General features: G+C 31.2%; 1 protein-coding gene across 1 annotated transcript; it reads right to left on the bottom strand.

The window, feature by feature from the left end:
• Nucleotides 1-10233: 10233 nt before the first annotated feature.
• Nucleotides 10234-12498, bottom strand: LOC139839991 (DELLA protein GAI1-like). The gene has a single exon (XM_071830212.1). It carries the CDS (start codon nucleotides 12216-12218, stop codon nucleotides 10575-10577), a length of 1644 nt encoding a protein of 547 aa, XP_071686313.1. The 5' UTR covers nucleotides 12219-12498; the 3' UTR covers nucleotides 10234-10574.
• Between the last annotated feature and the right edge of the window lie 797 nt (nucleotides 12499-13295).

Raw genomic sequence — 13295 nt, 5'->3', positions numbered from 1 at the left:
ATTAACCAAGTAGTACATACTAGTTAAGATTCACACGTAATAGCTTAGTACGAAATGATTTATTAAACCATATATATATAAAGTATACATATATAATTCTTCAGGAAAAATCAGTCAATACATTTTAACTCATTATTACTAATATTCCTTGGTATCTATGGGGCGTATGATGTTGATATCCGAGGTACCGAATGTGATGTTGAGGCGTGGGATGCGGATGTTGTTGATGATGAAGCTGGTGATGTTGGTGGTGATGCTGATGGTACTGGTGGTGATGGTTATGCTGCTGGTGCTGCTGCTGGTGTTCGTAGGTTTTGTACCATATTTTCTAAAGCCACTACTCGAGCGCAAAGCTCGTTGACTTCTTCTCTTACTCCGGGATGATTGGCTGTTCGGACTAGCGGATGAATAAGATCTAGAATTCTAGATAATATATACTCGTGGCGAGCTGTTCTGGAAATGAGGGTGAATATGGTGTTTCGGACTGGTTCGCCGGTAAGTGCTTCAGGTTCTTCGCCAATAGGACAATATGGTGGGTGAAAAGGATCACCTTCTTCACTTCTCCATTGATTGAGTCGACTACGAACCCACCCCCAATTCATCCAAAATAGATGATGGCTAATTGGTTAGTTTATTCCAGTTACGCTGCCATTGGAGCTCGAGGAATCAAGTGAGTAATCCATATTATGTGATTGGAATTAGGGTTTGATATGAAATGGGTGTTGAATACTGAATGATGTATTTGTCTCCTTGAATACGTATATATAGTAAAAAGAATTTTGTGATTTACGAAGAAAATTTAGGAAAAGTGTCAGACAAAATCTACTGGGATAGATATAATAAGATATAATAAGATATAATAAGATATGATGTGTCTATACTTCAATAATGGCAGTATGACATGTCGAGATCATAAAATGATAAGTATGTAATCAGATAATCTTTCGATTAAATACTTTCAATTCGTAATGGCCTATTCAGGTCTAGGGGCTTGAGCTATAGGATCCTTTAAATCAGTAATCTAAACCCTTCCATTCTAGAGTTTCGTAGATGCCACTCGTCAAGAAAATTCAATGATCAAAAATAACGAGAAAGCAAAGTTTTAAATGTTACGAATGTGAATAGTGATGACATTATAATGTCTTTGAGATTCTTGATAACTCAATGACATTTTCCCAGTTCGCAAACCAATGCATAAAGCATAAGGCATATAGGTACGTAGTATAACAGGGAGTTATATACGTTTGAGTATGAATAGTAACAAATATAGGAGTTTTAAAAATATTTCATGTAATATATAAGTAATACACAAAACCATGATAGATGACATAGGAATGTCAAGAATTTCAGAATTCATGGTGTTGCAATTAAATTCGGTGACGTAATTGGATAGTACTTAGGAAAGTGAGCAGAATTCTTATATTAGCTCGGCATTCTAAGATACGTAAAGTTTCTAAAGTATAGTGTAGCATTTAACAATTAAAGGCAACAATTAAAGGCACTATAGTCAAGGAAAGTTGTAGTCCTACATTGCTAAGGTACCTAATTGTATAAGGCACACATAAAATGCAATAATGGTTCTCTACAACAACACTGCTCTGATACCAATTTCTATCGCATCCCCAAATAGGGCCTGTGGTATTTGTGACTAATTATATCAAATCACAGTTGTATAAACGAGAACGACTTTATATGAGACGTTTTATTGAGTTTTGCAGTGGAAGATAAATAGACTACATTGTATTTAGAACATTAAATGTCTTTAATTGATATGATATGTAATGAAGACTCCAAGCATAGCAAGCAATCATCATCAAAGCAGCAGATATACAGCGGAAGCAATACTTAAGTACCTGAGAATAAACATGCTTTAAAGTGTCAACACGAGGTTGAGTGAGTTCATAGGTTTATCATAAATAATGATTTCAATAATAGATGTAGACCACAAGATTTAATATAGAAGTAGATCTCGCATATTCAAAAGTTATGCCAGTTCGTGATATTTAGACTAAACGTTCAAAGTTTGCCCCAATGACAAGTTGTGTCTATACTTGTCAGTTTAATTTCATTATTAAGTAATACAAAGACTTAGTCAAATGTATCGGGGACGTTACTCCCGATAGGCCTACCTCCAATAATTAAGAATGCATTTAACGAGCAATTAAAAATATCACTGTAGGGACTTAGTCGGACATAGCCGGGTATAGCATAGTTTAACAGTAGGTACTTGTGTCTAACATATAAAATAGTTATAAAAGTTGCGCATGTATTCTCAGCCCAAAAATATATAAAAAGGGAGCTATGAAAACTCACGATACGATATGATAGTTTGTAGTATTTATGTGTATGATGGCACTGAACAAGTGCGGAGTTGTCCTCGGATTCACAACCTATATCAAGTATATATATTAACACATATACTTGTAATCGAATAAGTTTATATATATTATTTCAATTGTTATATATTTATATATATATATACTTATATATATATTCTATATATAAGTATTTGTTTGATAAAATAATATTAATAATGATAATGAATAATGAGTTGTATTATTTTGTAACAACAATAATAATACTAGTAGTAAAATGATAATAATCATAATAAGGTTTAAAAATAACAATAATAATAATATAGTTTTGATGATGGCAAAAACGTTAATTTTTGTAAAAATGATATTAACGATAATAATTTTAATAATAACAATACTTGTAGTAAAAATAATACTATAGTTTTAATGATAGCATAAATGATAATAATGATAATACTTTTTAATAATAATAATATTAATAAAGATAATCATTTTAGTAATAATAATAATGATAATACTTTTTAATAATAACAATAGTAATAATCATAATCATATTAATAATAATAATGATAATATTAATAATAGTATTTATGATAAAAATAATCTTAATATTTAGGAAGTGATACTAATATTAATACTTATAATAATAAGTTGTTTTGTTTTCAAAATAATAATAATAGTAATTCTAAAGTGGTAACTAATACTTTTACTAGTAATACAATAATAATAATACTAATAATGATAATACTAATAATTATAATAATAATACTAGTAATACTTTTTAAATACTAGTAACAGTAATTATAATAATAATAATAATAATAATAATAATAATAATAATAATAATAATAATAATAATAATAATAATAATAATAATAATAATAATAATAATAATAATAATAATAATGAAACTACCTTAGGAAGCTTTCTTAAAAAAATACCCAAGGCGGGGCTTGAACCCACGACCTCTCGCTCACCCGCAACAACCCTTAAACCATTGGACCATTTCAATTTTTCTGATTTATACTCAACATAATTGTTTATAACTTGATTTCTGTTTCATACTTCATCTTCTTCAATACATCGACTGGAACAAATTCCATAATAACAACAAGACACCTAATTTGTTTTGGACTTTATTAACCAAACGAAAATGATTTAGGAGATTTGATTTAACAGAAAAAGAAAGTAAAAAAAAATAAAATAAAAGAAAAACTGATGCTGCTGTCGTCGAAGAAAAAAATAAGAACTCAAGGTCGAAATTTAATTTTAAGGCTGTTTTAGATCCTGTTTTCTTCATGAAATATATTGCAAATCCTTTTTAAAAACTTTATGAATCATCAATTTGACTTAAAACATCAACACAAGAACGAATTTCGTGATGAACACAGAGTTGACTTTTTTTGTAAAATATCTTTGACTCGCGAATTGAAGCTTGATATAATGAATTAGAACCTAAGATTTTGCAGATAGATCGAGTGCATTATTACTAACAATATAGAATCAACACATTTTGATAAACGATTTGAATTCGAGTTTTTAAAAAATTGAACCATAACAGAGTCGTAAAATATATATATATATATATATATATATATATATATATATATATATATATATATATATATATATATATATATATATATATATATATATATATATATATATATTTCTGTTTAACTACAATCAGAATCAATTGTATTTGATAATTGAGATTAAGAGGTGTGAAATTAACAGATGGGAATTGGTAGTTTTATAGCAAAAAATGGGTCGACAATTACAATTCTTTGGCCAGTAGAGGATTTAAAAACTCAGGAAAATAAATAAATAAATAAAAAAACTGATCGTAATTTATATAAAAATAAAAAATAGATCTGTATCCATTAAAAAAATAAAGAATTCAAATACAAAAATATATATATCGTGGTCTGTTCTTGACTTTTATATTTATTTATTTTTTTATTTAATAATTAATAGATATATTAATAATAATAATACTATTAATAATAAAAATGCTAATAATAATAATAATAATAGAATTTATAATAAGTATTATTATATTAATAATAATAATAATATTAATGATAAATAATAATAGAGATAATAATAAATAATTATAATGATAATAATAATAATTAATATCAAGTTTAATAATGATATTAATAATAATATGTTAATATCAATAACAATAATAATTTTACTAAAAATGTTAAGTTATCATTATTCATAATGATAACTATATAATGTTAATAATAATAATATTAGTAACAATAATAATAATACTAATAATAGTAATATTAGTAATGATAATACTAATAATAATAATAATGTTAATGATATAAAATATGTTAATGATATTACTAATCATAATAAATGATAAATAATAATAATTTTGATAATAATAATACAATATTGTTTGACAATACTGATAATGATGATTGTAAATGAAAATGTTAATATTGTTAAATATTATATTAATAATAATAATATTAACTAATACTAATGTATTATTATTTACAAAAAAATTGTTCGTGAATCGTCGGAATTTATCGAAGTTAAATGAAATTATGTAGAGATTTTGTTTAAATTTTGTCGGAAATTTCCGGGTTGTTATAATTTCACTCGTCCACCACGAGCAAAGAACGTGAACATCACGAACAACATGGGCCTTCAGCCCTGACCCAACATTCATAGAAGGACCCATATAAGAGAGGCGGACTGAAGCATCAATTAGGCCAGACTCTAAGCCCGCAACCCCACTTGCATCTACTGAAATCTCACTGTCATCTCAAATAATTCACGATGCACAGAGTGTTCCATCGGTGAAGGAACAATGACTTCGAAATTGGACACGGTCATTCCGACACCTCTTAAAACATCATTAATCTCTTCAAGACGATAAAACAACGAAACATGTTGTTCCCAGAAGGAGTAACCGAGATTGTTCCAATAATGTTAGGCTAAACCGATTTGGACCCAGGTTTAATCGAACGATTAGAAGAGGCCATCAAATCAGAGGAAAAGCTATCGGCGTTCAATCTCTCAACAATCGATATGTCTACCACCTAGTTAATCCAAACATAACCTTTAGATACATGTAACGAAATAAGGTCCGATGGAACAAGCTCGTGAATATGTTTCAGCTCTTAGTCTAAACAAAAGCGTACAATGAGCCAATGCTCAACAATTGAGCTACCTTCCACGCCTCTCCTATGTTACCCACAATCTTCTTGAGGTTTTCAATCGACACAAACTTAGCCGAAATCCATCGAAGCTCGACCCAAACATACCTAAAAAGAGTCAAGATTATTAGCAAACTGAACCACTAAATCGAAACCTGAATTCGACGCTTGAGCAAGATTTTTGAAGCACATATCCAGGTCAGGACACACTACGACAGCTCCAAACAACCCAATTTACAGTAACTCGAAATGGTAGTGTTGCATATACAGAAAAAATCATTTTTTCAACTTATCTTCCATCATGGGCACTGAATCAACAATCTGAATGCTCTGATCAAGACAGTCAACCACGAAATGATTAGTGCGCGAGAGCTTTTGGACCGATATTGAGTGAAACGCCGACCAATAGCTGGAGGAGCGATACTAGGGGTGTTCATCGGTTTGGTTAAAACCATTTAACCGAAAACCAAATCGAAACGAAGCCAAAAAATCCAAACTGAAATTGTAAAATGGTTTTTGGATCGAGCGAAACCGGAAACCGAATTAAAATTCGGTTTTTGGTTCGGTTTTTGATTTTGAAATTTATAAATTTGGTTAACTGAAAATCGAATATAAAACCGAATTCGATTTAGTCATTATTAAATAAATATATCAAGTTATTAATATTATTATATACATGTGTTAGATATATGATTTGAGTAGATAATTTAAATTTTCAAGTCAAAGTATGTTTACTCCGATTTGCAATTCTATATAATATATTAATTCATTTTTTTTTTTCTAATTTCTATCTCTCCACATTAAAGCGACTTTCTCTTAGTTATTGATTTTGTTTAGTTTCTTGATATAATATGTATTGTATTATGATATTTTATAAGCATATATAAGCTTATTGTATTTTGTAAATTTGTATATATACGTTCGATTATATATATTAATTTAGTATGATATATTACAAAGTTAGTACGATAATGTTTGTTCATCTCGTAAGGAAAAAGTAAAAAAAGTTTACTTTCAAAGTTAAATTCGTTTTAACCGAAACCAAACCGAATTCTAATTCGATTTACGGTTTGGTTTCGGTTTCGGTTTTGATATTTGAATTTGGTTTTGGTTTGGTTTTCGGTTTTGATTATAAAAGTTTCAAAACCGAAAAAACCGAACCGAATAATTCGAAAAATCGTAAACCTAACCGATGAACACTCCTAAGCGCCACCCCTACGCCGAGTGAACCAACTCACATAGATAGGGCACCTGAGTACATTGGACCTATTCAAATAAATAGATGACCGCCTCAGATGCTTGTGAAAATTTCTTGAAGGAAATAAAATCAAATCTTCGATATAACCAGGATTTAACCTCCCTAATAGGTCTGACTATACCAAATACGTCAGTAAGCAGGTTGTGCGAGACTCCCTCGTTTCAATCGATGAAGATGGTATCACCATCTTGATAATCTGAGAAAGAACGACCTCCTCCATTGTTGTTAGCCGGAGCATCGTCGTTGTACAAAGTCCCAAACGGAACAGAATGTAACGCTTGGGAACTGCGGTTTTGTGGTGGTTGAAAGTTGGCTGAGTAGTGATGGAATAGTGTAGGGTGGGGGTATGGTTTACATTAAAAAAAAAAAAAAAACGAGTTGGAAAAAAAGGACGTAACAATTTGAGAGAGACGACATGTTAGACTTTTTAAATAAATATAAATAATAATAATTCAAATACTAAATAATAATAATAAAAATATAGTAATATTTAGGAAAACAGTTTTGTGATATGGATATCCAGATTGATTAATCTGCCTGAAATATGAATATCCAGATTGATATGGATATCCAGATTGATATTAAAACAGTTAGGTCATGGGTTCGAGTCTCGCTCTGCCCATCCCTTTAATTAATCTGCCTGAAATATGGATATCCAGATTGACTCCAGGGGGGTTTTCTCCCGAATCCATTCAGGATTCAAACCCGGTCCGCATGCCCCTCGTGATGGTTAAAGGATCGGGTTCCTGTAATGCGATTCAGGTTCCCTCCCGAACGCGTGTGTGTGTGCAAATGATGAGTGTCGTTGAAATAAATGATACGCTGATGCAAGCTTGTCGTTAAAAAAAAAAAAAAAAAAGATAAATCACTATTAGTTGATACACATATATTAGGAACTTAGCTGGATCACAAATACGGAATATATGAATACATATCAGCTCAAAATCTTGAAATTCTCTTCTACTCCGTAACTTGGTTTCTACCGAAAATAGATAAACAACAATATATAAAATTACTTTATAATACTCAATTATAGGAATTGTATATGAATGAAACTGTACAAAATGGTAAAAAAGTATACTTGTGGAAGAAAATGAGAGGGGTAAAGTTGATAGTGACGTTATCAATATTTATAAAGACTCGTCAATAATTATGTTGATGATGCTTATAAAATATAATAGAAGTCATTTTCACTGAAAAAGTTTCATAATATTTTATTTTATAGATATTAAATTTATATTATATTATATACCTATATTAAAGTGAAATGCATAGTACTATTTTTTTTTTACTTTTTTCATACTTAACCCCCAACTTTTATTAAAATAATATTCATTTCACTTTGCCTTTTAGATATAGGTATATAATACAAATCGACCCCCACTTTATACTTTTATTAAAATACAAATCGCACCCCCACTTTATACGTATATTTTTTCCCAAATTTCACAAACTTAACTCCCTAACTTTTATTAAAATACAAATTGAACCCCCACTTTACTAACTTTTTTTTTACTAATATTCAATTTTCACAAACTTAACCCCCTAACTTTTATTAAAATACAAATCAAACTTCCACTTTACACGTATATGTTTTCAAATTTCACAAACTTAACCCCCTAACTTTTATTAAAATACAAATCGAACCCCCACTTTACTAACTTTTTTTTTAAATAGTACTATTCCTTTTTCACTTTTTGCAGACTTAACCCCCAACTTTTATTAAAATACAAATCGACCCCACTTTATACTCTTATTAAAATACAAATCGCACCCCCACTTTATACGTATATTTTTTCTCAAATTTTACAAACTTAACCCCCAAACTTTTATTAAAATACAAATCGAACCCCCACTTACTAACTTTTTTTTTACTAATATTCAATTTTCACAAACTTAACCCCCTAACTTTTATTAAAATACAAATCAAACTCCCACTTTATACATATATTTTTTTCAAATTTCACAAACTTAACCCCCTAACTTTTATTAAAATACAAATCGAACCCCCACTTTACTAACTTTTTTTTTTTTAAATAAAACCCGAACGCTAAAAGAAGCAACTTTCACAAAAGGAACAACCCTTCAATGTTAGATGTTCGAAAAAATTCTTTTTTACAAAATAGATCAAGACTTTTTTTTTTAACTCGCATTCAAAACGGAGCACCCGGCACAAAGCGAGGGCTCCACAACTAGTTATAAATATTAGACGAAGGTTGAAGCTAGCTTTATTCCTTAATGACTTTATTAACAAATCTTACAATGAAGGATAGTGACCGAGTAATTAGAAAATACGTCATGATTTTAAAATGCAATATGAAATATAATTTGTCGAATAGATGTACAGAAAATAATTGGGAAGGCTCAAATATAAACGTCGACGACGACGACAACAACAACAACAACAACAACAACAATAATAATAATAATAATAATAATGATAATAATAATAATAATAATAATAATAATAATATTATTATTATTATTATTATTATTATTATTATTATTATTATTATTATTATTATTATTATTATTATTATTATTATTCTTCGTTTATGTTTTAACATCTAAAGAGACTAAAATTGTTTGTTTTAAAAAAAATAAAAAAAAACAAAAAAAAAAACTAAAATTTAAAAGGTAATTGAAATGATAGAAGTATTATTGAAACCAACTCATGTGAACAGCTTGGTGGTGTTACTTTATTTCTGCTAGTCTGGTTATGTATACTCTTATTTCGAGTTATGCTCAAATTTCTGCTAGTCTGGTTATTCACCAATTTCATTTATTACCAATAAAAAATTCTTTCTAAACATAAAAAAATTATTCTAATTGGTAGAATTAAAAGTAGACATTTATTATTTATTATAAATTATAATAAAATTATAACTCATTAATAACGTTAAGGGAGTAATTTATAAAATAATAATGACAACTCAAAATAATAACGTGAAGACTTATATTGTAATTAGACGGAGATTGATCTGCTTGCATTTTCTTGATAATATACTAAAAGTTGTATGTGTTTCGTTGGAACTAGTTATCACACTTCCATATAACAGAATATTGACAATTTCTCGTCATTATTAATCCAAAACAAAGACTTAATTAATTGAAATTACATATAGTTCAAAATTTCACATACAAATCCAAGGACTTGTAATATCATCGAGTCGAATATGTCTAACAGTGTGTTTGGATGAAACTAGCTGGAACTTATATTTGAAGCTTCTTAACTAAAGTTGAAGCTGAAACTTATTTTTGAAGCCGGTAGCTGAAACTTATTATTTTTTATGGTGTTTGGTAAACTAGTTAAAGCTTATTTTCAATTTATAAACTTTACTTTTTTTTTTTTCATATAAGCTACTAGAAGCTTATCAATTTTCAAAAATTTTACTTTTTATGTCAACCAAACGAAACTTATTGCTTATAGCTTATTAAACGTAATTACTACCCTTGTAAAATTCACATTAACCCCTAGTGCAATCAAACAAATTACAAAGATTTCATTCCATTTATCTTACATAAGCTTTTAATCTACTTTCAATTTTCACCATCATCAACAATTAAAAAGAAAAAAAAAAAAAAACAAAACATAAAAAATTGGAGTACTTTAAAATAGAAAAACAAAAAAATTTATAAAAAAAAGGTTGGCAGCAAGTGGCCCCCACCTAATCAGTCATAGTTTCCCAACTACAGCAACATGCAATTTCATTTTCCTTTCCATCCCTAGCTGGCACTGAGTTGATCCTGATCCTGATCCTGATCCCGATCCCATCATCCCCGATTCCTTTGACTTTCATTGACCGAGTTGAGTTCGATTCATCGGAGTTTCCACGCTGACGTGGCAATCAACGGCCGGGTATGCCAACCCAACATCAAACAACCGTTGTTTTCCTCCACTCTATACCCATCGCCACCAGCAAATAAAGCCAATAACATACTGGCTTGCTTATAAGCATTTGAACCCAAATGAACCGGTTCAAACCCACTCGATTCAAACCGGGTTTTCCATTGACTCAACGTTTGATGACGTTCAACCCGGTCCGTTCCTTCACACGCCACTACGTTACAGATCTGTTTTCCCAAATAAACTTCCGACATAATCTTATCTTGATTACTCGCCGCCGTCAGACAACCACCTTCCACCGGTTCACTTAAACCGCTACTCTCAAGCGAGTCAAAAAGCGTCGAATAATAATGCAAACTCTCAGTAAACCGTTCCAAAAAAACCGGCCCGTTATGATTCGCTTCCTGCTCAACCACTGTCAAAATCACTGGTTTCATTTCTTTAATCGATCCCAATATCTTCTCGACCGCCCCCGGTCTAGCCAACAACTGATGCAACTCAAAAACCGTATTAACAGCCACAACTTCACCTTCCCTTAAATCCAACATCCCCGGTTCAATATCCGCTAAACTCTCAGCTAAAAACCCACGAAATTCAAATTTAACATGAATCGTTTCTGCTAATTGTGCCAACTTCCAACCAACCTCTTGCAAATGATCCGTATCATCACCTGACGGCGGTCCAATCCCGGTCAATCTAAAACTCGGTGGACCGCCCGGTCTAAGTGCTAAAGCCTGCATCAAAGCCGGCCACTGCATACCTTGCTTCAAACTAAAATCAATCACGTGCACTTTCTGACACCCAGCAAATGCTTCAAGTATCGCTTGATTTGCAGTAAAATGAGCAAACTTTAAGTACGGACACGTTTCGTAAAAATGCATCTGAAGTAAATCTTGAAACGCCGGTGAATCGTGTTGTGGTTTCGGATAAAGTCCGTATATACGGCGCGCTAAAGCTTCGGCGAAATACGTAGCCACTTTCCTCATCGCGCCGGCTTGAGATACGGCTAATATTCCGGCTTGTTTCACTAGGGTTTCAGCTAATTTCAAATCGCCTTGTTGTACGGCTTCAGCACACGCCATCAAAGTGTGAACCAAACGGATTCCGTTTTCTTGTGAATCGACAAGAACAATTGGGTTCGGATTGTACGAGGTTGTTGAGGGGGAAGAGATTGGTTTTTGTTTTTTAGTTGGTGGTGGGTAAATTGCGTTACCTGGAATCGATTGTAGATCGTCGTTAATAACGATTGATGAGTTGGATGAATCGACGACTGGGGTTTGTTCGATTGAAGGGTTAAGTTCACAAATCATGGATTCAAGCCATGTAGATAGATCAGAAGGGTTATAGTGAACGGAATCTGAAGCTAGCTGAGACAAACCGTCGTCGTTTTCTAAAACGCCCTCCAAGTGTTCGATCTTTTGCGCGACATCAGCCATATCGGATGGTTTAACTTGATAACCTAAAACAGCTAACAGCTCGTCAACGCCGGCGTCTTGTTGGTCAAGTTCGTCCCACATCTTTGATTTACCGGTAGTGGCGGCGGAAGTAGAGCCGCCGCCGCTACTAGCGTTGTCAAAGTAGGGGTAATCTTGTGATGGTAGGTAATCTCGTTTCATTTTAATTGTTTTTTTTTTTTTTTAGGAAATGAAATGAATTTGTTGTTGGGTTGGGTTGGGTTATAATTTGGGGTAGATCTTGGAAATGGGAGGAGGAGAAATAGAGTAGTGATTGGAGGGGTATTGGAGGAAGTGGGGTAATGGATAATTGATAGGTGGAGGTATGAAAATGGAACAGCGAATGAAAGTGGTGGTGCGTGGAGATGGGAGAAATTGAGAGAAATGGTAGCGCAATCCTCGATAACTCCACAGGCGGACAACACAACACAATATCACCACATCTCTATTTCTTCTTCATTCACGATATTTTTATTTTCATCAGTTTATTATATTAAAAACTTTATCATGGATCTAACACAAGTGTGCAAATTATTATTTTATGATGTCTTATTTCAAGTGTTCACTTTGTATTTTTAGTTAACAAATTTAAAAAAGTTATTCAGAAGAAAAAAAAATTTCTAATCGATGAAAAATGAAATTAGTAAAAAATTTTAAAACGGTCTAAAAAATAAAGAAACAATTATAATAAAATGGGTGTACTACTACTATCTATGTAACAATAACAATAATAAAAATAAGAATGTATTAAGAGTAAATTACAATGATTATAAGAGCACTCAGTGCCTGAAGGCTATTTTCGTTGTCGCCTTAATCGACGTCGGGATTGACCGTCGGTCAACACCGAGCCGACTTTGATCTCGTTGTCAGTTTTCGAAGTCGTGCCGCAAAACGTGACTTTGTACCGTTTGAAATTTATCTTGTTGGATTTAAGCCATTTAACGGCTATTTTTGTATTTTAATTTTTTTCCCTATAAATACAGCCATTCATTTTCTCATTTAATTCACCATTTCCATTCAACTATCTATCATTTTATTCATTTATTCTATTCAATATTCAAAATTTCACTTTATTTATTTTTATAATTCAAGAATATCGTCGACTTCGAGTTCTTCCCACGACGATTTCACACACTATACACTCAACCTACTAGATGATGATGTTTCTTCTGAAGATGATGTATATTTATGCCGTTACATACATCATGATCATTATGAATCACATGATCACTATTATTT

The sequence above is a fragment of the Rutidosis leptorrhynchoides genome, chromosome 4, assembly GCF_046630445.1.
Source record: "Rutidosis leptorrhynchoides isolate AG116_Rl617_1_P2 chromosome 4, CSIRO_AGI_Rlap_v1, whole genome shotgun sequence".
Taxonomy (NCBI): Eukaryota; Viridiplantae; Streptophyta; class Magnoliopsida; order Asterales; family Asteraceae; genus Rutidosis; species Rutidosis leptorrhynchoides.
This window is presented reverse-complemented; position numbering and strand designations above follow the sequence as displayed.

What these genes read in the sequence shown, in the direction of transcription:
- LOC139839991 (XM_071830212.1), bottom strand. Translation starts at nt 12,218, where the DNA reads ATGAAACGAGATTACCTACCATCACAAGATTACCCCTACTTTGACAAC.